The sequence below is a fragment of the Epinephelus lanceolatus genome, chromosome 17, assembly GCF_041903045.1.
Source record: "Epinephelus lanceolatus isolate andai-2023 chromosome 17, ASM4190304v1, whole genome shotgun sequence".
In the NCBI taxonomy this organism is placed as follows: domain Eukaryota; kingdom Metazoa; phylum Chordata; class Actinopteri; order Perciformes; family Serranidae; genus Epinephelus; species Epinephelus lanceolatus.
This window is the reverse complement of record NC_135750.1, coordinates 31,468,161-31,495,407: the sequence shown is the minus strand read 5'-3', so window position 1 is coordinate 31,495,407 and position 27,247 is coordinate 31,468,161. Positions and strand designations below refer to the sequence as shown.

The window sequence follows — 27,247 nt, the reverse complement described above, 5'->3', positions numbered from 1 at the left end:
GCTAGTCAAAAAAACACTCCATTTCCTGTCTGACTGAAAATTTCCGAAAGTTGATTGAACACACTCTCTACACGACTTTCATTAAAGATAGTGCAGCTATTATTACCACTCCTGCAATCTCTCCACCTGTATATTGGAGTCGGAATAGTCTCGCACCTTAAATAAGATTACACCTTGAAATGAAAATAAATGTACAATAAATTACACACTCTGCCTGACTTTAAATGAAGTGTGCTCTAGGTGGTGAAAGTCAACTCACACTTTATTATGACACTTTGGTTTCTTAAGACTTTTATATATGACTTTGAGGAAGTCCCTGCTTCCCTTTTGTAGACGCCTCGCTGCAATCTTGGGGACGAATCTAGATTTTTTCGAAAATGCCACAAATTGCCACATTACTTATGGATGAAGGGGAAAGAGAGTGAGAGAGACGGAGAATATGTGTTGGTTTTAATGAGGTGACCTCCCTGTGCGTACTTCTCCCTGTTGAAGCTGGCTGGTGCGTGACGGGTCAGTCTATTACTGTACTTCTAAAAGCACACTCCTGCTCAGAGGTTCCCTGTTGAGACTAAAATGAACCTGCCGTCCAGAGAGGAGTGTGAGGGGTGGGACCAGGCGCAAGTAGCCTTCTTTATGTGCAAGGTGAGTACAAGAAAATGTAGGAGACAAAAAAGGCACTATCAGAAAACCAATGAATGGAGATGGACCTATTTTAAAAGTTCAGTAGTTCATTCTAGCTAATGTGGATCATGATTACTCTCATATTTGATTGTTTTCATGCACACTGTACATAATACAGATCAAGGCATGGCGTAGGATGACAGAAAGACAAGTATTATGGAATTATATTCAGCTTAACTGAGTAATTAAATGTAAATGTCAGTACAGGAAGGTAAATCAATATGTCCTTACTGCCCTCAGAACAACATGCAAGAATGTGCTGCCACCGTAAGCAGACTGAAAATTAATGGACACAGGCTTCTGGTGAGTTACTGCCTCACATTGTTTGCTTCTTTCACCTGAATTTTACCCCAAAAATACTTGCTCTGTTCCTCTCACAGTTACATAATCTACTAATCCGTTCAGGATCATATCTGGGTTGTGGTTGTGCTCAGTTTGTTATTCTAATTACATCAAAATGGACAAATCCTCCCGAGCAATTATTATTATGATTATGGCATTAAAAACAGCAGAATGATTACATTTCCTCCGGCTATTTGTGTCTATTTCGCTAAAAAAAATAAAAAATAAACAACTGTAAAACTTCAAATCCAGTTTACAATGCCAAACATTTATATCATCCTCATTATTTTTTTTAAGGCAAATGTGTGTGCAGGAGTTTGTTTTCCTTGTTAAGATACAGCTGAATCTTATTTCTTGAATAAATTGAAAAATAAACTTTTACTATGCATCGTAAATTAGACTGCAGCTCTACAGATTTCCAACGGTGAAAAACAGTTAACAGTTTATAGGATCTGAAACATGACTAGTATGTAAACTCACTCGCTTGTATTACTTCCCACACTCTTTCGGTGTGTAATCAGTGGCCCTCCTAATATGGAAGTGCGTACACAGGTTGCAACTTCTGCTTTCCCCCTTATTGCTTTGTCTCCATCATCCACGTTGCTGTGTGTACTCTCTCTGAGGGCCTTCCAACGTTTCTGAGACGCACACTGACACAATGAATGCAGGTGGAAACTGTCTCTGTGTCAGTGGGAGAGAGTAAGAACTGTGAAATGAGACTCAGGGATAATAAAGCTGTGATCCCTACTTATTTAAGTAAGTATCATTAAATCTGCTTTAGTCAGGAGGGTGAAAACTCTCTAACGAGGATTTTATGCCGTGAAATAACTGAAGCATGGGTTTATAATTTCCTAATATTTTGTATTTTCAGGATTTTAATAATACCTCAGTAATACTTCTTGGCTTGCGTGTAGAGGCGTCTATTCATATGCGTCTTTTTAGTGGCCACTTAAAAACACTTCCTGCCACACTAACAAATGAGAGCATCAATCTACTCTCGTATTCATTATTCACTGACCCTGAGCTGATTCCACTTTAGGTGGGATATTGCATCATGGAAATGTTTCTCCTATATCTCACAGGCTTATCTCCCCCAAAATATGCTCACTGTGGATTTTTATGAGTCAGAATGATTAATGTTTCAGAGCAGAGGCTTTGATGTGCAAGTTACCAGTGCAGATCTGAAAAATACATATACATACACTATGTGTATTGACTGATGGATCCCATAGCTACAGACCCAGCCAGCACACTCAGGCTCTATTAAGCTCAGGTAAACCCACATGCTCCTATTGAACGAGAATATCTCACCAAGGCTGCACATCTGGCAACACGCACCTTTCATTTAAGCAGCTTCAAGGCTGCAGAGTTGAACATTCACATTCACGATGGGTGCGCATAGTTGTGTGAAATTTTGTTTGCCGTATTTAACATTTAGCCTCGCTGGCGGCTTGGCTTTAAGGCAATATCAGAGAATTGGTCCACCACATTGAGACTGAAATATCTCAACAATTATTGGATGATCCCCAAAGGATGAATGCTACTGAATCTGACGATGTGGTCATCTGGCACCACCATGAGGTCGACAGGTTTTTTGTAGTGCAATTTGCCACAGATATTTAAGGTCCATTGAGGATAAATTCTGATGACGTTGGTGATTTCATCCATTGGCCTTAATATTTTCACTCAATAACACAAACATAATGGAGGCCACCTTTTTTCTGTTGTTATCCACACTACTGCTGCAGATCTACATTAGTCTGTTGGTCCACCACTGACTGAAATATCTCAACAACAACTGGATGGTTGCCATGAAATCCTGTGCAGATATTCATCGTACCCAGTGGATAAAGCCTAATCCCTTATGCCTGACTTTCCATTTAGTGCCACCACCATGTCGTCATATTTAGTTTTTAAGTGACATATCTCAACATTTACCTGGACCAGGACTTTTGTGCAGATGTTCATCATTTCCCGATGAAGGACTTTGGCGATCCCTTGATAAATGTTAGTATGTACAGAGTCTAAACTAAGATGTTAAACCTGGTGAATATTACCAATTAATCATCAGCGCATTAGCATTGTCAATATGAGCATGATAGCATGCTGAAGTTAGCATTTAGCACAACTGTGCCTATGTACAGCCTTGTTTAGGAGCAATGATGATGTAGTCTTGGCACCAGGGGCGTAGGTTTGATTTGAACTTTGGTAGGGACCACGCGAGCGCCCACATGGCGCGAGCTGAAAAACTTTTCAGCACTAATTTGCGTGCATACTGTTTTGAGCTACAGATCAGACGATCTTGATGACTGTTTCTTTAATCAGCTTCCTGAACTGATGCATTTGGCCTACAGATGATATAGTCAGACTCATATATGTGTCAGACATTAATCTCACCAGTAACCCTGATGCATCTCCAGACTCCTGCCTCTCCCGATCTTTCCTTTCTGCTGCTTTGGCAAAAAAAGTGTTGAATGTCCATTTTGCCCTCCACTCACCACCTATCATAAAAGGGAAATGATTGACAATATCAAACTACTTGCAGACAGAAACACTCTTTTCCGTGTAGCCTACAGCCTATTCTGTGTAGCCTATGTAATATGAACATAATTACGTTGGCCTAGTTATTCTGCAGTCACAGATATCAATTGAATTGCATAGACAAACCAGACATCTACTAGACACAATTCAGTGGGTGAGTGAACCTAGTCATTGCTTAAACCTTACCTATGAGTTTGCAACAGTTATTTATAACGTTACATACCAAAACTGATTTATTACTAGCTAAAGACAACTGTTATGGCAACATGACAGCACCTTATCTCTGCCTCAGCAAACGTTACGAACCCTATTAGCTAATGGGTCCATGTCATTGGTTCAACATCCCATTAGTCCGACTGTCCGCGGTGCTGAACGGCTCCCGGCGGGCGTATGGTGCGCCGCGACCGGCTTGAGGCGGAGCAGGCTCACGGCTTATGTGTTTGCCACTTTCTTTTTCATTTTAACCCACACCATGATCTTTTCCTAACCCTAACCAAGTGGTTTTTGTGCCTAAACCTAACCAGACCTTAACCACAGGGCATCATGATGATTTCGGAACGGACTTCGGAACAATGAGTTTAATATGGTCGGAACAATGGGATGTCGAACCAATGGGCAGTTCCCTAGCTAATAGCTAGCTACAGTAGCTAGTGCTAGCTCTCTGACTAGCTGCACCACCGGCTAGCAACGTTACAGTGTACATAGGCATTTAGGACGCAAACTAAACTATTAGCATTGATACAACTCTGTACAGAAAAGTAATAGTCGTTCAACATTTTATTACCTATTCTCAATAACTTAAGTCTTACTTGCTGCCTAATCAAAATCCTCGCTGTTGCCGATCGATTGTGCGTTGACTCTGAGCTGCGGGGCTCTCGTCTCGAGACACTGACAGCCTGTCAGTGACAAGCACGCTGGTCGAGTATTGACCTATGGTATTGACGCCAAGCGAGGGAGGGAGGAAAAGTAGGCTGTTGATTGGATAGCTTGTTGAACGCAGCTGTCAACCAGGCTAGATAAGGTTTCGCAAGTTGTGAATGGTAATTCTTAAACGGTGATTTTGCAAAGTAGGCTACAGTTTTCACTCAGCATTACTTTTGGTAGGGACAATTCATGTTTCCGTGGCTTTGATATGGACATGTCCATAGCGTCCATACCTAAAACTACGCCTATGCTGCACTGAATGTGGTGTAATGGAGACAAACTAAAAGTCCAGTGTGTCGTGTTGGATGTAGGGGTGTGTAATAGCAGAAACGGTATATAGCCTAATAATCACAGCTGTGTTTTCTAGGGCTGTAGTCAACCAAAGAAAATCTTGGTCGACTAAAGTCGCACACAATCGTCAACTAATCGATTAGTCGTGGTAAAAAATATATATTTTTACTTCTGCGGTGGTGTGTCTGTGTCACTCAGCAGTTACATCTCCAAAACACTAGTCAGTGGTGGAGGGCTGTGTTAAGTGCTGTAAAGTTAAGTTCAAATCAAACTTTATTTATAGTTGATTCACAGCATACATTAAATAGCTATGGCTTAATAGAGACAATTTCAAACACAAGTATGCAAATTGGCTTCACTATAAATCGAACTGACAGACAAACACTTGTCTTTATCTGGACACATTTCCCCCAGCAATACAACATCCTAACGTTATTAGCACAAGCCTATGGCATTTTACATTGTATAAATTAGCCTAGCGTCTAGCAATCTTTTCATCTTCTCATAGCCTATAAAACCAGGGACAACAGCAACATGTAACAAAGATAGCGGCACACAGTTTGGCTCCATTACAACTCACAACATTCACCGACAAAACAACTGTCTTATACTAAACACGTTTTCCAAACAAATACAACATGCTAACATTATTAGCGCCAGCCTATGCCATTTTACATTGTATAAATTAGCCTAGCGACGAGCAGAGATTTCCTCTGTTCATATGAAGCCAGAATAAATCCCTGAAGGATAAATCACACAAGACTTAAAATGCTATTTTAGTGGATGCTTTACTGTCTCCACAATTTATTGTTTCTTATCTGTGAAATACAAGTAAATACAAGCTTTGTTTCCACTGAGGGAAATGGTGTCAGTATACAGAAACTGACAGGAGGTCTGCGTCACTGTGACGCTGAGCGTGAGGGTGGGCAAGTCCAACTTTCTGTGTTTTCACAGGTAGCCTGTCCCCCCGCTGCAGGAAATAATGGATTAATCCTGGAAAGCTATTGATGTAGCACTTTTCTTCTTATGAAAGTAACGGTGATTATTCGACTAATAAGAACTGGAGAGCATAGCGACCAAATAATCGACTAGTTGACCAGGAGACTACAGCCCTAGTGTTTTCATTAGTTTATAATCGCTTGGCAATGAGAATCCAGAATCGAATTGTGTATTTGTTACCTTAGAATGAGCCATTTATGTATGAACGAAGCTCTCCAACAGAGTACGCCATGTTGTTCTACAGTAGCCCAGAATGGATAAATGAAACACTGACCCCAGAAGATAGGTGGAAGACCAGGGGGAAGAATGTTGAGGGGACCTGAATTTGCATAAATTTGAACCATGTGGTGACATAAAGAAAATTGATCTGATGTTAGCAAGGCTATCTTGCTAACTTGAATCCTTTGCTTAATTAAATAAAATTCAGCTTGACTTGATTTATTAGTAGTTTCCCTGGTATATTGTTAAATGAAAGATGAAGATGAAATCTGCTATTGCTGGGGAGAGGGTGGGGAACATGATTTTTTTTGTTTGTTTTGTTTTGTTTTCTGAAGGGCAGCATAACAGAAAATATGTGAGAACCATAGCTGATTGATTACCTTAACAATACTGTAAAGAGAGCGCCTTCTGCAAACATAAAGAGTGATTTGTCTCTTTGTCCTTGTGTGTCCTTGTACCTTGTCTCTACGACACACTTCACCCTGTGTGTGTCAGGCAGATCAGTGTTAATATTTTAATCTGCCATCTGCATCCTCAAAGATTTTTGTTTTGACATCTTGAGCTCTAAAACATCATTACTGTAAAGGCATTAGTCAGTTTCAGAAATGTTTTATCTCAGTATTCCTCTTGATGAAGTGACTTTCAGTAGGTGGCACTCTTTATCTCTTCAGTTATGAGTGTTGTGGTAAGTATCCAGTTCCTCTTTTATTTTTCACAAACAGCCTGCTGTTGTCTCTGGCAGAGAAATGTCACTTCCTGTTGCAGGAGGATTTTACAACAACAACTGTAAGCTTTGATGTGTTAGTGTAGGTTGAATCACGGTCATGTTATGAATTAGAGTGAAACAAATCAGATCTTTACTCACGTGCATATTTACAAGTGTTTTTTTTATGTGTGTGTTTTGCTAGCAGTAAGCTTATTTGAGCTTTACTGTGCAGAATGATGGATGTGCAGAGGGCTTTTACATTATCTGAAAGGTGACAGTTTGTCTACATTTGATTAGTTTTCATTACTTCCTTAAATCAGAGTTTAAGACATGTAAGCACAAGCAGTATTTTCACAACTAGTTTGGAAGCCAATCATCGGTCCAGTGTGCAGCTTACATAAGTGTGGTGTGGAAACCTAAGCGATATCTTGTAAATGAATCTTTCTGAAGAACCCGAACAGATACAAAATGTTATTCTATGGAAGATATTTCCATATGTCTTTGGAAATTAACTTTCACCCTATGTAGGGCAGCAGTGTGCCTCCGCTGCTATCAGTCTACCAGAAATGCAGCAGGAAATGAAGGATAAGTCTTTATGTTAAGTTCTGTTTGACTCATCAGTAACTCAGCATGTGTCTAAGGGCAGAGAGGGCATGTATCGTGGGCTCTGAATGTCATCCAGCGAGTGCGCTGCTGCTGCTGCTGCTGAGCATTGCCTTTGGCTTAGTTTGCATATTCATATGATGCTTATACAGTAGATGGAGCAAAGGTCACAAAAATCCTCAAGTAAATAAGCTCAAGTTAGTATAGACAATGCAGAGCTAAACTGCTATCATAAGACAACAACAGGCTCTGCCTCGAATGCACCTTCTTTGCAGTCCACCTACAACATCTCTTCATTTAGTGGCGAGAATGAGCAGTGAAAAAAACAACAGTCTAATTCTGTCTGAGTGGTGGGTGGCTGTATACTACAGCGCGGATGGGAATGACAGTCAGCCAGCGCGGCGTAGATAAAGGTATTCTCCATCTTTTTGATGCCATGTTCGCTCACACAGGTAGACAGGTTAAAAGAGATATGTAGCAGATCAAAAGAACTGTCAGCCTCTATCTTTGTGACAGCGCCTGTGTGCGGCTGCTGCATGTCACACTCAAAGTAAAGGACGGCCTATGCACACATATTTGGCAAATATATCACATGATTGCTTTGTTTTGGGTATCAAACATCTACAATGGCATGCTGAAATACAAGTGATATGTGCTTTGTGAAGTGTATGTAGGCTGTAGTTAAAAAGAGCGAGAGCAAATATAATTTTCAGATGAGATTATGTGTTTATGCCGTCCAGCTGTAGCTTCACTAAATCTAATTTGAATTTTGACACAGTCCCCTTGTAATGGATAACAGACAAAACAGAGCAACGTCTTTAAGAATTCAAGGAGAAAAACACCTTAAACCAGAATGAGCTTGCTCCACTTGTGATTTTTGGAACGTTTAGTTTAGATTTGTGAACATGTGGAAAGTCTCACACCTAACGACAGTCATGAGACTCTGCACAGCTGCTGTGAAAGAACCGAAGCTAATTTTGTGGGCATGTAGCTGCAAAGCTGTTCTCTCTATCGTGAAATGAAACTCATTTCAAAGGAAAGCATTAACAAATGATACCCCTTCATGTGCTGTGCTGCCATTCCCACACGACAGACAGCCGCATGTGAACAGAAACAAACAGTGGTCGTGCATGTGCCTGTCACGAGAAACTGAGATTTCACAGTGTGTGTACTTTCCAGGTTATGTGCTTTAAACTGTGGTTCACTGCAAAGACCTCTTTGAACCTCAAGGCCACAGATGTATCTACTGAGAATATGCTAATTTTTGGCATAATGATTATGATTGAAAGCTGCTATGTGGAGAATTTTGATATATAATTATAGCATCTTTATGTATATATATATATATAGATATAGATATAGATATATATACAGTACAGGCCAAAAGTTTGGACACACCTTCTCATTCAATGCGTTTTCTTTATTTTCATGACTATTTACATTGTAGATTCTCACTGAAGGCATCAAAACTATGAATGAACACATGTGGAGTTATGTACTTAACAAAAAAAGGTGAAATAACTGAAAACATGTTTTATATTCTAGTTTCTTCAAAATAGCCACCCTTTGCTCTGATTACTGCTTTGCACACTCTTGGCATTCTCTCCATGAGCTTCAAGAGGTAGTCACCTGAAATGGTTTCCACTTCACAGGTGTGCCTTATCAGGGTTAATTAGTGGAATTTCTTGCTTTATCAATGGGGCTGGGACCATCAGTTGTGTTGTGCAGAAGTCAGGTTAATACACAGCCGACAGCCCTATTGGACAACTGTTAAAATTCATATTATGGCAAGAACCAATCAGCTAACTAAAGAAAAACGAGTGGCCATCATTACATTCAGAAATGAAGGTCAGTCAGTCCGGAAAACTGCAAAAACTTTAAATGTGTCCCCAAGTGGAGTCGCAAAAACCATCAAGCGCTACAACCAAACTGGCACACATGAGGACCCACCCAGGAAAGGAAGACCAAGAGTCACCTCTGCTTCTGAGGATAAGTTCATCCGAGTCACCAGCCTCAGAAATGGCAAGTTAACAGCAGCTCAGATCAGAGACCAGATGAATGCCACACAGAGTTCTAGCAGCAGACCCATCTCTAGAACAACTGTTAAGAGGAGACTGCGCCAATCAGGCCTTCATGGTCAAATAGCTGCTAGGAAACCACTGCTAAGGAGAGGCAACAAGCAGAAGAGATTTGTTTGGGCCAAGAAACACAAGGAATGGACATTAGACCAGTGGAAATCTGTGCTTTGGTCTGATGAGTCCAAATTTGAGATCTTTGGTTCCAACCGCCGTGTCTTTGTGAGATGCAGAAAAGGTGAACGGATGGATTCCACATGCCTGGTTCCCACTGTGAAGCATGGAGGAGGAGGTGTGATGGTGTGGGGGTGTTTTGCTGGTGACACTGTTGGGGATTTATTCAAAATTGAAGGCACACTGAACCAGCATGGCTACCACAGCATCCTGCAGCGACATGCCATCCCATCCGGTTTGCGTTTAGTTGGACGATCATTTATTTTTCAACAGGACAATGACCCCAAACACACCTCCAGGCTGTGTAAGGGCTATTTGACCAAGAAGGAGAGTGATGGAGTGCTGCGGCAGATGACCTGGCCTCCACAGTCACCGGACCTGAACCCAATCGAGATGGTTTGGGGTGAGCTGGACCGCAGAGTGAAGGCAAAGGGGCCAACAAGTGCTAAACACCTCTGGGAACTCCTTCAAGACTGTTGGAAAACCATTTCAGGTGACTACCTCTTGAAGCTCATGGAGAGAATGCCAAGAGTGTGCAAAGCAGTAATCAGAGCAAAGGGTGGCTATTTTGAAGAAACTAGAATATAAAACATGTTTTCAGTTATTTCACCTTTTTTTGTTAAGTACATAACTCCACATGTGTTCATTCATAGTTTTGATGCCTTCAGTGAGAATCTACAATGTAAATAGTCATGAAAATAAAGAAAACGCATTGAATGAGAAGGTGTGTCCAAACTTTTGGCCTGTACTGTAGATATATGTAGAAGGCATCATTCTAGACAAAAGAAACAACCCTGGCAGTCTATGTCTACCCCAAATGTCTTTTTAGCCATGCTAGTGAAACCTCTAGGTATGTCAATGTTGGCCTGTCAACTGGTTGGTCCACCACTTCAGTCCAGACTGGTAGAACTTAGCAATTATTACATGGATTGACATGAAATTTTGCACATAGATTCATAGTGCCAACATATCCTCATAAACGGCTTGTATGATAACCTACGTAAATGCACACTCAGTGGTTTGTATGATATTGTATGAATAAGAGCCCAACAAATGACGTTATGTACGTAACTTAAAGGTACAGAGGTTAGGTTCATACATGTTCAAACATGTTCAAACATGGTGAAACATTTTACTGTGTTTTGTGACCCATACACCGCCCAAACCTGCTTGATGGCCACGTCTTTCCTAAATCCTGTCAGCGCATCAGTCACGAGATTGCAGCCTTTACAAGTATGTGGGTCATGCATGAAATACTGGCGCATGATAACATGGGATATGTACACACCTTACATAGGAAAACATGATCAATGCATGAGAACATGCTGATAGTGCCCAAAGGATGAAACCTAATGAATTTGGTGAGATGCTTACTCTTTGTCGAGCACCAGCAGCTGGTCAAATTTGTAATTTGTCCAATACATTGGTTTTGAAATTTCCTCAAACTTGTTACCAGTAGTCTCACCTGTACTTTGTGTTAACTGATTAACAAATGTTAGCATGCTGACATACAAGATGGTGAACATGATAAAAATTATACTTGCTAAGGACAGTGGCCAGCCAATGGGTGGCCATGGGGGGGCCACTGCCTCACTGATAAAATTGCTAGCCCCCCCACTAGTAGGGATGGGTACTGAACCCTGGTATTGAACGAGCCCCGGGGCTACATTCTTCAAGACCGCAGTATTGATAAGCTCTGACCTTAACGGTTCTGCTATCGGTACTGGAGCAGTCGCATTTTTTTTTTTTTTGCAAGATAAACCTTATCTTGCACATTTATCTCACCAACTCTGTCAATTATCCGTCATTGTATCATAATTTTCGCTATTCTCCCTGAAGACGAGAGATCTGTCTCGCTCAACCTGGCTGTGTGCTGTGTGTGAGTGGAGAGCAGGGGGGCGGGGCTGTTGTTACAGTGACACACATACACACACACACACAACTCGTAGCCTACCTTTAGATGGATAACGATGGCGGAGAGAGTCAAACAGTCAAAAGTTTATGTATTCCTGTCAAATACAGCAGCCATAGTGCTCCGCGGCGCAAGATAACGGCTTACCGGCGACGGAGAAGCCCGGCTCCAGGTCCAATATTTTCCTCTTTGTTGATGTCATGACTGTCCAGAAGTACCTGAACAGCTGAGCCGTGGCGGCACACAGGTATGTGGTGTGTCAGAGGAGAAACGAGTCGTTCACATTTCTCTTTGTGGCAGGTAACGGTCCACAAATCTCACCACATTCAAGGGACTGTTCTTAACTTATCAGAGGAGGAGGGTGGCTGGTTGATTTTTATTTTATTTATTTATTTTATTTTGATCCCCCTATGTTAATCACTTATTTATGCTGTTTTTGAAGTATGAATAAGTCAATAAGTAATTTATTCCTTTGAAATATCATTGATGTATTATAGAAAAGTGATTTATCTTTTTATAAATGACAAAAGGCACATCTGCCTCATTTTTGCTGTGGTATTGTGATACTACTCAGAACCGTGATACTGTCACTCGTAAAATGTTTTGTTAAAAAACTATTTTGTTGCATAATGAGAATTTAGAAAATAAAGCAATTTATGTTCTTAATTTGTTTTTTTCTTCCTCAAAAAGTATCGATAAGAGTACCGTTAAAATACCGGATCGATAAGCAGTACCGATAAGAGTAGTAGTACCGTTAAAATCTTAACAATACCCATCCCTACCCACTAGCCCACCCCCCAGTGTAAATGATCAAAAAAATACTCTGAGGCCTCTGTGTGGTGTTTTTGAAATTGAGAAGGCTTGTTCCCAGTGAATGTTTTGTTCTTTACAATCAATGTACTCCTTCATATTAAAGCTGTACATTTGTTTTTTTAAGGAAAAGGACAACCAGCCTATAAATCATTGAATCTCCTAACACATGTATGTAAGCAACCTGGTCTCACTCCGAAGTTCTAAAAATCTGGTGCTTCGGCAGTGATCTCTAGCGTCAGACCCAGGCAAAAAAAAGCTGTCCTTTCACATCGGCATGATACACAGCCGGTGACTGTAATAGTTTAACCGCGACCGGTGGTGTCAGGGGGAAACACAGCGGGACAACAAAAAAAATCCAAGAAGCACACATGGGAGGGTGGGTGCATGGGTCCAACAAACACTGACTTTCACCTGCCAGACTGGTGTTGCCAAACCATGTGCTTCTGCCTAAAACCAACCACGTGTGTGTTGGAAAAACATAACCATGTGTGTTTGCTGTTGAAGATAAAAAAAAAGTCAATCTGCGGTGTTGCACTGACACTGCATATATTTTGAAAGAGACTGTGTGTAAACAATATATTTCCTGTGAAAAAGGAGGTGTATCTTGAAAACAGACAATACATGTAACAGGCAGAACTTGCCACGGTGTTCTGGAACATCAGCAACCAACACACTCAGGGTACCTTGCACGACGTATCTGGACGTGGAAAGTCCATGACCAAACGTCAATATGTGACAAGGTCGGAGTGAGAATGTGTTGAAGTGCTGGAGAGTAAATACTTACATGTAACTACAGTAGTTAAATTACCAAATAATATAATTGTAATCAGTTACAGTTACTGAGATAAAGATTGTAATTAAATTACAGTAACTAATCAAAATGTTGATTATAGTATATTATTTTCCATAAAAAGTTTATATGCAGAATATAACATTCATTCTGTTGCTTTGCATCTTTTTGCCATGCAGGAATGCGATCATTTGGCACAGACTATATATCTAGACATTGTTTAGCATTATTGCCCAATTTAAAACCTTTTTTAGGGAAGTAATGAAAACTAATCAAATGTAGTGAGTTACATTACTTTGCTGAAGTAATGAAAATAATTACATACTTATTACATTTTTAACAGTAACCTAATACATTTCAAAAGTAGCCTTCCCAACACTGAAAGCTGACTGTATAGGTGATAATTAGTAACATTAGCTGTAAAATGGAAAAACCGAAGTGTATCAATAGGCAATTTCTTACAACTAGCCCATATACAGTACATCAACAGCATCATAGAATTCATGATATTCAGTTATGGCTTTTGGTTTCAGTCTGCCAGCCCAAGATTTACATTAAAAAGATAAAATAAAATAAAACGTTTTATTTATAAGTGCCTTTCAAGTCACTCAAGGACACTTTACAAAACCAGATAAGACAGTCAGCACATAATAAAAGACAACATCAAACAATATAATACTAACAAAGTACAACAACAATATTGAAATGCATATACAGATAAAGCAATGTATTAATGCCACGTTATGAAACACCAGGAAAAGCTGTTCTATGGTGGCTTTAAAGGAAATAGGGATTAAAATATCGAAAGCGCCCAGTACAGTGAATCACTCATTCAAATAATCTTCAGCTCCAAAACTGGCACGCACACGCACTGCTATGAACACAAAGCACGTCACTACAAGCAAGAATTCAAGCTTGAGAAAGAGTGGACCACAGAGACAGTAGTTGTCTGTTCATACATGCTAATTGGACTGTATGTACGTTATAAAAACGTGTAAAAACTTAAGATGTCATTGAGTGCTGCTTTGTGTGAGAGTTCGCGGTCTGTAGTACAAAGGAAAGACGCTGCAGCTTGTAGAGCTGTTGTGTCTCATTTGAACAAGCACAGACACTCCTATAAATAATTCAAAGTGGGAGCAGTGTCTGAGTATCCACTGGGGTGGACTATTTGATATTTTATTCGGTGTCAAAAGGCTAAGTCTGATTTTATACCGATATTCTCCTGTAAGCCAGTGGGATGATCAAGTGTGTATCCGTGAGGCCAAGGTTCAGTTCTTTGAAGGAGGTAAAGCCTTTCATATTAAGTGATCTCACTCTCTGATTTACAAATGATTAAATCACAAGCTCTGCTTAAAGGGCTTACACAATACTATGGTCTCGTTCCTAGAGGCAACACATCCTTTTGTTGCACCTACGTTCCCATATTCACACACTGCACTCATGTGAGCTGCATTATCAAACCATAAACAGCCTTGAAAAAAGACTATATAATCAATTGTAGGCATCTTAACAGAACATCATTACACTTGTTTCACAGGAGACTGCAGATAAAGGGCCACCCATGCATTATTCATATCTAAATTAACTGGCCATATTAGACTCATACCTCTTGCTTTGGCTTCTTATCACAAGCCTCTCTCTATTTGTTCATTTGACACCTTACAAACTTAAAATACCCCAACTTTTACAAACATTTGTTGTCATGGATCTTCATTACATTACAACAAATATAAAACAGAGAGGAGACAGAGCAAGTAACGACCCAGAGCAATGAATTATGAATGAAGAGGAGAATACATAATTTAGCGGGATTTTGTTGCATATTTTATGGTAATCATTTCCTTTCATTTGCGAATCACAATTGCCTCCATGCAAATCCGACGTTAAATACAAAATCCCAGTGCAGCGGGCAGCCGGGTAAACTTTTTAAATGCTTGATTTGTGAAATTGTGCAATTTGGTGGTGGGGTGTTTTTGGTTAGAGGAGCAGGTTCTTCACTCGAAGGTCGGCAGTTTGAATACACAAAAGGGAAACTAGGCAACAGCACACAAAACACATATTTTTATCTATGATTTATTTATTTATTTACTTATTTTGAATTGTGTTGTCACTGTGTGTCCTTCATGAAGGAACAAAACAATACTGACAATTATAAGATGTGCTTTTATGTGTTAATCTAGGCATTTATGTAATGTTTGCTACCATATGTGACCCTGCAGCTCCCAATAAAGTGATTTCTCTTCCTCTTTGGTTTAGTGTAAAAATAACATGAGGGTTACATTAGAAAGACAAACCTTGCTGATGGAGTGGCCCTTAGTGAGGTGCTGCCATCTCCTGTTAGCTAAGAGGTGATGCATGACCACAGATGTATCTGTGTTGCAGCCTTAACACAATGACGTGTGTATTTAGTGAAGGTGACACACACGTATTATCACCTCTGAACTCTGTAAGCTCAAAATGTTCTCAAATTTGTTATCACGTGCTTACAGTAGATTTATGTGACGCTTTTCACAGAACCTGTCTGACAGTGACGTGAAGAAATTTAGTCTCATCCACCAACCGTAAGTAACACCTTTATTCTGCTGTCATCACACACCCCAATCACACCTTCCTTTCTTTTCACCACCTCCCTGCTTCTCTTATCTCCTTTTTTTAAATGTTGTCACGACAGTAACACATTTCAGGAACACTGAAGCTATTCACAAAATGTAGACTACTCTTCAAATCCATTGGGATGCTCAGTCTGTTCTTCTTAGTATTCTTAGCATCTAGCAATGAATTCCAAGTGACAGGATGCTGGAGGTCATGAGTTATCAGTAGAGTATATAAAACTCACATACTTGAAAAGAAATGAAATGCAATTACAGTGTGTTAAATATGAGTCTGTGTGCGGATTGTATTATATTTTATTTGATTGGGACGATGCAGTTAATCATGCGTAGCTCCAATACAGAGTATGAGACTGATGCACAGTTTATAGTTGCTATTGCTATTTTTTAACTATTGTTCCTTGTTGGGCTTTTACATATACGCCTAAAATGTGCCTGAAAATATACAGTTTTAAACATCATAAAACCACAATACATGGGTATGTGTGCGTGTGTGTGCGTGCATGCGTGTGTGTGTGTGCGTGCGTGTATGAGCTGATGTAGCTGCAGAGTGTCGTCTGCCTGCCTGACTGCACCTGCATATTTGTCTGCATGTTGTTTGTTCTTGTTTGCAAGGTATGTTCCTGTTCATGTATCTGTGTGTGTGTGTGTGTGTCTCACAAAAACATGTTAGATCATATTTATGATGAAGTGAAACCAGTCAGTCAAACTAAATTTGCATTTGCAGTAATTGATATATATATTAAAAAAAATGTAAAATAAGATGATACATCTTTGTGTTTAAAAATGTGCCATTGCTGCTAAAATAAAAATAAAAATGAAAACTTTACTGACACAAAAAAATGAAGAAAAAAAAAAATTCTATTTATGGTTAAATATGAGCTAAAATCAAGTGCAAACTTCATTTTATTTTTTAAGTTTGTATAACCTGTTCCCTGCTGATTAAAATCTTTAAAATTCAAATCCTTTTCTAAGGCCATTTCACATTCAGTTTCATTATATGTGGATCATGCTTTTGAGCGCACCAATTTATATGTATATATAGATACATACATTTTTAATCTAATACTAAATTAATTAAATTATTTTTTATTTCAGCAGTAATGCTGCTAATATGCAAGTGATTTTTTTTTGTTGTTGTTGTTTACCCTGTACAAATATAGCAAATTCAGTTTCAACTAAATAGAATAATTACACTGTGGTATTGTCAGTGCAGGGCTCCCACACTTTTCTCTTTTAGTTCCTGTTTTTCTGTGGTTCATCATGCACTTTTTGAACCAGGAAGTAACACGTTACTGCTGTTGCATGAAGAGGATCCTCTTTGACAATGTAGAAAATGCATGTTTAAAAACACACACAGGATCTGGAGTCATTGATACACATATCACAGCTACAGAACAGACTTCAAATGTTACTTAATAGCACAATATTTTTCAGTATCTCATCAAGGTTTTGCCTCTGATTCTGAAGATTAAACAGTGAAGCTCTAAATAGTGGGAGAACTAGAGAACACTTAGTGAGGTGACAGGAATTAAAATTTCCCATAAGCACATAAGTGTCCCCAGTGGTTTTATACAAGTTTCTGTCTCAGCGGCTCCAGAAGAAATGGTGACTAAAAGCTGTCTTCTCATCATGAATCATACACAGCGCGGTGCTTAAAATCCAAAACTGTCTCCTTAATTCCAAATGGTCATTTCTCCTCCTCTGCTGTGGTCGAATAGAACAGACATTTACTTAGCAAAAATCCCCGTGATGACCACACACACACAGACACACAAACACACACAGACACACACACACACAGTGTAATGGATCAACAGGAAAGCCCGCCCAGTCACTTTTGACTTGTCCTCCCATAAATAGAAAACAGGATTACAATTCTGAACTTTCCGTCACACACTATATTTAACTTTACACCTGATTTAAAGCTAAAAGCAACGATGGGTAAACATGCACCCACTTTACACTTACACCCTCCAAAATGTGTCACTTAAAATACTGTATTTGTGAAAAGGGTGTCCAAAGGTGACACCACTTATGAAACGTCTCTTGTGGTAAAGTTCTTTGCAGATGATGGAAATCTTGAGAAACTAAAGTCAGTAGAGACTTTAAACTTGAAAGCCTCATCTGATGATCTCACTCAGGTGGTGTGTATACTGTATAGTTATTAGCAGCAGTTCAAATGGCAACAGCTGGTTGGAAGTGGAACTGAAAAGAGTCTAGAGAGATATGATGCAAGAGGTTTGCTCACTGAAATCTGTTGTTGAGTATGTGTGAGACGGGGAGTGGAAACGAGAAGTGATTTTTCCTACAGAGGCTGGTTAGCATGAATTCCCTCCCCTCTGTGACATAGTGGTGACTTTTGGCCAAACACCAGTGTTCATTTACATTTCTGCCAACAGTGTGGCAGCATGTATTTAATGTACGCGAGGAATGAGGCCTGAAAATGTAAACTCCTGGATCAAACATGAATCTGGATACGTTAGGTAAACTCGCTGCTCCTGCTACAGCAAAGATTCGGTAAGAAGATCAGGTTTTTGATATTTTGCTTCCAACATTGCTTTTTGTTCATGCTTTTTAATGTATAGAAAACTATGTACATATTCGGCACTTTGGACAAAAACAAAACTACAAACTTCTTATATTTGTTGCAACATAGTGTCAGTAAAAGCATTGTGATACAACTGTTAACTTTTCTCTGGAAGCAGCAAAAGGGTTAGAACTTGTCTGCATTTATTATTACATGAATAAAAACGTTTTGAATGACAAAGCCAAATTATGTGTTTTCCAGGCAGCTTCAGAAGATTGTTCAAGACATCAAGAAAAATGACGGCGGCTTACTGAACAAACTAAGACGGTCAGTTTCTAAAATTTCAAAATCTTTACTGCACTTTTTAAGGTACTGCACAATAATATTATGGATGGAAAAAAGACAAATCTATCAGTGTTACTGTAGGTGTATTGTTAAGTAGGAGATAAATGCCTGAGAAGTCTGACTGGGGTAAAAGTCGTGTGGTCTGTGTATGCATCATTGGAGAACGTCAATTCCTCTTTCACAACCGTTGGAATAAGAGTAAGACCAATACACCAAAAATAACTTTAACAGATGGCTGTTTCAATTTCCTTTCCTGAAATGAGTCCCCTTAAGGCACATAAGGATAGACACTGTAATGACACATGCATCACGGATTACTCTCGTCTTGACTGGTTAATACGCACAGCAGTCTGCTAACTGCCTTTATGTAAATATCTGAGGTTTTCTGAGTTTTACAGCACAGGTGTCTGCTGAGATGTAAGGATGCAGGTGGAATGTCTCTTGCACTAAGACAAAGCGTCATTACTCAAACAATCCAACATTAATAATTTAAATCAATTATTATTAATAGCTAGTGGATGAGTTCACACTGTCACATCACTGTTAAATCATTCATTGCCAGCTGCTGATGTCAATATCTCTCTATGTGGCAGGCTGAAAAGCAAACCACTTCCAAAAGTACCTGCGAGAGATTACAGAGGTAAGTACTGAGTCATTATCACTGCAACACAACAAGATCCACACATGTGGTACAATACAAACTGTTATTGGCAGAGTTGGGGCCGAGAGTATTTTGCACATCACAAGTAAGTCTCAAGTCTTAGCATTCAAGTCTCGAGGCAAGTCACAAGTCAAGACTGACAAGTCCCAAGTCCTAATCTTTGAGCTTTGAGTCCTAAACAATGCATGCTTTTAGTCTTCCCGAGTCCTAATGCATGTTTCATCAAACGTAATGCCATATTAACAGCCAACACATTCTCACTCCGACCTCATCACATATTGACATTTTAATCATGGACTTTCCACGTCCACATACGATGCAAGGTACCCTGGGTGCGTTGGTTGTTGATGTTCTGGGACACTTTTTCAAGTTCTTTTCTTTCAAGATACACTTCCATTTTCACAGGAAATTTAACATTTACATAAAGTCTATTTCAAAATAAATGCACTATGTTGGTACAACAACGCAAATTGACTTTTTTTTTCCCTCAACAACAAACACACATTGTTGAGTTTAGGCAACAAATGCACATGGTTAGGTTTAGGCAACAAAAATGTGGTTAGGTTTAGGAAAAAAGAACAGGGTTTGGCTTTAGAATCTTACAGGATGCAAACACCACTCTGTCGTATGAAAGCTGGTGTTTGTTGGACCCATCCAACGCCTTAACTTTCATCCTTGTCTCCCCCATGTTTTCCCCTGATGCCGCCGCGCACCGTTAAACTATAATGGCAACTGGCCACGTATCATGCCGACGTTAAAGGACGCCTTTTTTTTCATTGGTTTCCAACGCTGCAAGTCACTGCCCAAGTGCCAGATTTCAGTGACATCAGAGTGAGACTCTACCAGCAGACCAGTAATATATTAAATTTTAAAAAAAATTCTGAATGCTGTTTAAAATTTGCGTTATTTGTTAGGATGAGTTTGAGGGAATTTTCAATCCACATTTGATTTTCGACCCACATGTTTTACAAACCACATTTCTTTTTCTTTTCTTGTTTTCTTGTTGTTGTTTTTTTTTTTGATGAACACGGCAAAGTTTTTGTATGTGAACAAAATGATCTTTGGGATAAATTTTCCAGCTCGGGCTGTGTAACGTAACATCACTTCTTCATGGTTCTCTCCTGCAACTTGATTGGATGCTGTCAGATTGGTTCAAACAAAGTGGATCTGGAAAATTAAGTGTTTACTTCTCAGGAATGAATAGTATTAATGTTGGTTTATTCAGGAAATAAAGGGAAATTAATTGATTCGTGTTACACTTTTTAAATTACATACTTTTTAATATTTGGGCTTGGGAGAAGGTATTAAGTATTTCCTTATCAAAAGTTCCAAGTCTGATTTGATTCGTCAAGCCAAGTCTAAAGTCATCGACTTTGTGACTTATGTCTGACTTGAGTTCAACCACTGGTCAGTAAATCAGTATGATGCTGAAAAAGAAGATCGATACCCATTTTTATGTATGTCTGCCTTATAACAGTGCTCAATATGTGCATTGAAAGAATCACTGGTCACTGTAATCATGCAGCTTTGCCAATTCAAGTGTTTATTCTTTGTGTTACTACCTCACCATGAAGCTCAACAAGGAAACAATGTAGGAAACAAAGTGAACATGTGGTAATAAAAGAGGAGGAACTTCAGAGAAAACCCACTAGATCTGGCTACCTTAGCGTGATGAATCCTCTTATTACCTTGAGTTGATCTTGGGAGGTATTTTGCATAGAGGACTGTGGATTTTGTCCCCTTTTGCTTACAGTGGAATAGAGTTACTGAAATCTTTTAACATCCACTATGGACAGAAGGAAGTATTAGACTGACCTATAACATATGGGCATATGAGCATTGTTCTTGGACAGACTTGATAAACTGGAGGGGAAAAGGAGTGCAGACAAGTTTGGATTTTTAGAACCCAATAGGAGGAGTGTGATAATGTCTCTCCTCCCACAGATAATATCACATTTTACTAATGTAGATGATTGTGGCCAGCATATTCACAGTGTTTAATGTATAACTGTGGTTGGCTGATTTCTTTGGTCTTATCCAAACCCACCAGGATGGAGTGTTTTTAATGTTAAACTCTGTATTCCCAACAAGTCCACACTTAATTCCCCAGATGATCTACTTTGTTTGAACCAATCTGACATCATCCAATCAGGCTGCAGCAGAGAACCATAAGGGAACTAATTTTACTGAGCATCAGTTGGACAAAAACGATACATACAAATTGACTGCATACAAAAACAACGCTGTTAAAAATTACAGATGGAGACGCAACAAATTCCAACTTCGTTAAACAGTTGTTGCACAAGTTGCACAAAGAAGAGTAAGTCGAGGGTCGTGTCGACAGTTAGTTAGTAACTTTTTAACAAACTTGTTTTAACAAATAAATACAAATTTTAAAAAGCATGCGTGATTTTTGCAAATGTGATATATTATTACTTTATTGTTAATTGGCATTACATTTGTTGAAGAGCCCATTGGACTCAACACTGAAAGTTTAATACTCGGTACTTGCCTGTCTTGACTTGTGACTTAACTCAGGACTTGCAAATACAATGACTCGGTCCCAACTCTATATATAATCTATGTATGTATTACAGGTATATTATAACTAATGTAATAAAATGCCACAGTTGGTCAAGATAGAGTTCATTTAAACTTCTTTATAAATTCTTGGGTAGTTTAATCGATTTCTATAAATCATATTTTATAAGCTGATCATAGGTTTTAATGCAAAATCTTAATCTGCAAAACAAACTACGATCTACAGCGGTCAGATCAATTTAACTGAGTAAAAAAGAAAAAGTTTAGTTCTTTTTAAAATGTAGTGGAGTAGGTTTATTAGTATTGCATATAATTGAAATACTCAAAAATTACAAGTACAAGTAATTAAGTATAGTAAATGTACTTAGTTACTTTCCACCCCTAGATTTTAAGATTTTAAGCTTATTTCAGTCATCATGTAGATGATATTGTATATTGAGATCATTCTGCCTGAGCTAATCACTCTGTCATAGGAGTAGGTTTTGTCATGGGAGTAGGTTTGGGGACATGTCCCCCTCAGTAATTAAAAAAATGAGCAGCTTTGATAAGAACGTGAACAGTTTTTGGGACAAAATTCAAGACATTTCCACTATAAAAAGCCCAAACTGTTGCATAAAAATTCACCAGAATGCAGGTAATTTTGGGTTTGATGCTCAAAATCTCCCAGGGGAGGACCCCAAAATCCCCATTTCATATAATCCCCCCCCCCCCCTCCCCCAATGTTGAAACGAAACCTACGCTCTTGCTGTGTGAGCTAATCACCCTTTGCAAGTTTTATATCAGTGAGTTTTGTTCCAAACACCTCAAAATCAGATGTGTTACTGAACTAAACTTGACTGTACCAGAAGTTATTTATACCCTTACAATTAGCACTTACACATCATGTATCATTTTACATTTGCCTTCTCTACTTTCATGATCATGAAAGGCCAGAATGTATGGAAACACATTGACACCACTGCACCTGTTTCCAGATGTTGTTTTTGAGAAACACGCTGTGCTTAATTATGTGAAGCTTCTGTTCATACTGCATTGTAAAAAACCGCAATTAGGTCACATGTTGGGAGATTATTTAATAGTCCAAGAGGTGAGGAGTCACGCTCCGCTGCTTCCTCGACAGAGAAAGAGTAGGCTTCGTTCTAAAATTAGAAACTGTGCTCTGACACCTGCTCCAATGAAATTACTGCTAGTATTTTCTGTTTTTGTAGTTAGCTGGGTTTAATAAAATCCACAACTGAAATGTTTGCTTTTACATATTGTGGACCCATCTCAAGCTCATTTCCCCTCTTTGTTCTGAAATCCCCTGACATTTCTGTGTTTACAGATGACAGGGAGGATGATGAACTGTCTGAACCTGATTACGTAAGATGGAAAACATGTTAATTATAAGTGATTGAAATTGTTGTTTTTTGGCTGATATTTGTTTGAAACATTAAAAATACTGTGTTCCCAGGATAATGACATGTATGAGGATCCACGTGAGGACCATGATGACAGCTACGAGCCACCTCCCAGCCACAAAGACTTCACCACAACTCAGTCAGCTTCCTTCCAAAGGGGGGAGTATCTTGGTCAGTAGTCATCTGACATGAAGAAGTGTTTATATCTGCACTTTTTTGGGGCTAAAAATTGACTGTGTAGTAATTTTTCTACCATCATCATTATTTCTCCTGATGATGAAATGCCAAACTCCTTTTCACACACAGTTTCTATATCTGCGATAGCTTCCCCTTTGCAGTCATCACTCTCTTCCAGCTGGAGCTGCATGGGTCTATTTAGCCTCTTCACACTGTGGAGCCAAAGCCACAATACACAGAGGGCTTCAGAACGCTGCTTTATGCAAATGCTGATGTCCTGTTTCTGCTTCTGCTTCTCCTTTCCAGACAACTGCCGTAACCGGCCCAGCCGGCCACCCAGAAAGCCCCTCCGCCCAGACAAAGCCTCCAAAGAATTGCCCCCTGAACCCACCCAACTGGGGAGCGATGAAGTAAAGCAAATTTCCCCTCCTCGCGCTCACATAAATACTGTACTGCAGGCCTGTGTCATGTGGATACTTGCACAAACATTACTGTGTCTTAGAGAATTTCACCATATCCTGTGTATTGGTAAATACCTTCCAAAGAGTGTGGACAACTGATGTAGCTCCTTTTTCACAATGTGGTGTTTCACAGGAAGACTACATCAATCCAGACTGTGGTAACGATGATGACAACTACGTAGAGCCTGCAGAGCCCCCACCTTCCAGTAAGATACACATCAGAATGGAGAGGAGACAAACTCTGTGATTAGAATACAGTTGCAATCAAAATTATTCAACCCCCATTGCATATTAGGCTTATTGGCAAAATGTACAATTTTTCAGCTGTTTGCAATAAACAAAGTAGACAAATTCAACACAAAATGCTATTTTTAACCACTACTGCAGTCTCAAAATTATTCAACCCCCTGTTTCAAGCACACCTGGTGCAACTAATCAAGGGCTTCATTAGTTCAGGTGTGCTTGAGATAGAACACATGAATACCTGGACTGGCTAAGGGTTTGTTGAGAGTGACGTTTGATTGCATGTTAGAAATATGGCTAAGTCAAAAGAATTGTCCAGAAAGTTCAGAGAAGAAATCATTGCCTTGCACAAACAAGGAAAAGGATACAAAAAGATAGCAAAAGCTCTGAATGTTCCTAGAGATACAGTTGGAAGCATAGTTCACAAGTTCAAAGTTAAAGGAACAGTGGCTACACTACCTGGACGTGGCGGAAAGAGGAAACTGTCAGCAGCTGCCAGCAGATTCCTGAGAAGGCAAGTGGTCAAAAACCCTCAAGTGACTGCAAAACACCTGCAGTAAGACTTGGTGGCAGCAGGCACTGAGGTTTCAGTTTGCACAATAAGGCGCATACTAAACACTGAAGGGCTCCATGCCGGGACTCCAAGACGTACACCACTACTGACCCAAAAGCACAAGAAAAGACGGCTCCAATATGCTCAAAACCATATAAATAAGCCACAGAAGTTTTGGAATTCTGTTCTGTGGAGCGATGAAACAAAACTGGAACTCTTCGGGCCTATGGAACAGCAGTACGTCTGGAAGAAGAAGAATGAAGCATATGCTGAAAAGAACACCCTGCCTACAGTGAAGCATGGCGGTGGCTCAGTGATGCTCTGGGGCTGCTTTGCTGCCTCTGGCACTGGAAACCTGCAGCGTGTGGAGGGCACGATGGATTCAGTCAAGTATCAGGAAATCTTAGGTGAAAACGTCATGCTGTCTGTGAGGAAGCTGAAGCTTGGGCGTCATTGGACCTTCCAACAGGTTAATGATCCAAAGCATACCTCAAAGTCCACCAAGACTTGGTTTCAGAAGAAGAAATGGAAGATTCTAGAGTGGCCGTCACAGTCGCCTGACTTGAACCCCATAGAAAATCTCTGGTGGGATTTGAAGAAGGCGGTTGCAAAACGCACACCCAAGAATATTACTGAACTGGAGGCCATTGCCCATGAGGAATGGGCTGAGATTCCTCAGGAACGCTGTCTGAAGCTGGTGTCTGGCTATGCATCACGTTTGCAGCAGGTCATAACAGCAAAAGGGTGCTCTACTAAGTACTGAAGATGCTTGTCATGAAGGGGTTGAATAATTTTGAGACTGCAGTAGTCATTAAAAGTAGCATTTTGTGTTGAATTTGTATCAAAACCCTTGTAATATTGGTTTCACTGAACTACTTAAACAGTTCTTGTGTAATCTGTTTATTGCAAACAGCTGAGAAATTGTATATTTTGCCAGTAGGCCTAATATGCAATGGGGGTTGAATAATTTTGATTGCAACTGTATGTGGAAAAACAGTGATCTGAAAGGACTACTATTGTAAAGATTTAATAATAATAATAAGGCCATGCCTCTCCTTAGATTCTATGATGCATGGTGGGAGCAGAGCAGCGAGGGACCTCCCCATGTTGCCCACACCTTTACCAGAGCGTCCATCTAGTCCTGGTAAGTACAACAGTAACAATGTTTTATCTCAACACTATTTCACAAGTGGTCAGCCACTAGAATTATTGGTCGCTGTACTCATCACAACTCTCTTACAATCGAACTGTGTTGAATTCACAACCTGAGAATACTTGTAACACAATGATATAGTGCATGATATAACCGGGTGATACAGTACCACTTCTGGTATGACTGCATTTAATAAGTTGCTCATTTGTCGCTGCCCACTGTACCAAGTATCACCAAGCACAATGATGTCATGGAGGTTAAACAAAGACATGAATGTGATTATTTGAAGGAAATGCATTGTCACTAGCTTTGAAAAAATACTTTTTTTCTGAAAAGTTTGTGAAAAGCTGACATTTTGGAAACATGTGGATAGGGGTGATGTATATTTTTAGCTGCGACCAGCAGCTCTTAAGTAAGTCTGTTGGTCGGTCGGTACACAAAAATTTCCCCACCCTGTGGCGACCACAGTTTTTGCCTTAGGAGGCTGAAATTTGACATGCAAGTCAAATGTGTGTTTGTGTTCACGCCAATAGGAGTGGCCTATGCAAAAAGGCACATAACTTCCAAGTAGATTCACAGACTTGCCCAAGATTTTGTGGAAAGATTGGTCATGAGCCAAAGGACAGCTGACAACTGTTCATGCCGATTAGCAAAAAAGGGCAAGGCATGGCTGCATGCACGTACATGGTCACACCTATTGCAAATTTGTGCTTCTTCTTAAATAACAAACACATTAAGTCAGATTTCCAACTCAGAAAGTTGGAAAAACGCCACCAACACCAACCTCAAAATCTAAGATGGCTGCTCTGCGCATCAGCAGAAGTGAAAGCTGGAGTGCTATAGTGTTCATGGACACTTCTATTTGTATCTCATTAAAACAGTCATTCAGACAGTAGGTTATCTGTGGACATATTTCTAAGCTGTTTCTAGGCACCATGTACAGCATAATACTTATCAACAGGTATTGATAACATTGGCTAACCTGTGTAGAACTGGTATTGTTAACATCTTGGTTTTTCAACTTGTTGTACTGGAATACAGTAAACTGCAATGTGACATCATCTCTGGCTACGAGCTCCGATTTCCATGGTAAATAGAATGCAGAAGAAGGCTCCGCAGTGCTTTGAGCTTAATGCTAATGTTAGCATGCTAACATGCTCACAATGACCATGCTACAATGCTGGTGTTTAACAGGCATTAATGTTTACATTGTTAACCAGCTTAGGTTTGTGTTTTTTTAGCATGCTAACATAGCACTGAACACAATGTACAGCTGGTGTCATTAGTTTTACAGGTGTTTGATCATAAACCAAAGTATTGGGCGAAGAAAAACTATTGATCTGATGATGGCCCTAAGTGAAAAAATAAGGAATCGCCAAAATTATTTCAATTAATTCGGAGGGAGGTATGAAGACATGTACCAAACTGAATGATAAGAAATAAAATACTCTTTGAATATGTGACATTTCACTCAAACCCACTAATGTCAACTCCATGGTGACAC

The 27,247-nt window shown here is 39.6% G+C and overlaps 1 protein-coding gene across 3 annotated transcripts in view; it reads left to right on the top strand.

The window, feature by feature from the left end:
* The first annotated feature begins 352 nt into the window (after nt 1-352).
* Nucleotides 353-27,247, top strand: part of blnk (B cell linker) — a 35,673-nt gene continuing 8,778 nt past the window's right edge. Inside the window, exons 1-10 of one of the 3 annotated variants that reach the window (XM_078176249.1) lie at nt 353-642; nt 922-984; nt 15,585-15,631; nt 18,471-18,536; nt 19,148-19,194; nt 23,081-23,118; nt 23,210-23,327; nt 23,640-23,743; nt 23,928-24,000; nt 25,651-25,734. In XM_078176249.1, the coding sequence (XP_078032375.1) occupies nt 574-642; nt 922-984; nt 15,585-15,631; nt 18,471-18,536; nt 19,148-19,194; nt 23,081-23,118; nt 23,210-23,327; nt 23,640-23,743; nt 23,928-24,000; nt 25,651-25,734 (709 nt within the window). In that variant the 5' untranslated portion in view covers nt 353-573. Of the gene's footprint in view, nt 643-802; nt 833-921; nt 985-15,584; nt 15,632-18,041; nt 18,200-18,470; nt 18,537-19,147; nt 19,195-23,080; nt 23,119-23,209; nt 23,328-23,639; nt 23,744-23,927; nt 24,001-25,650; nt 25,735-27,247 lie in introns of those variants that run through there. The other 2 variants (XM_078176250.1, XM_033613583.2) reach the window with 2 other exon arrangements.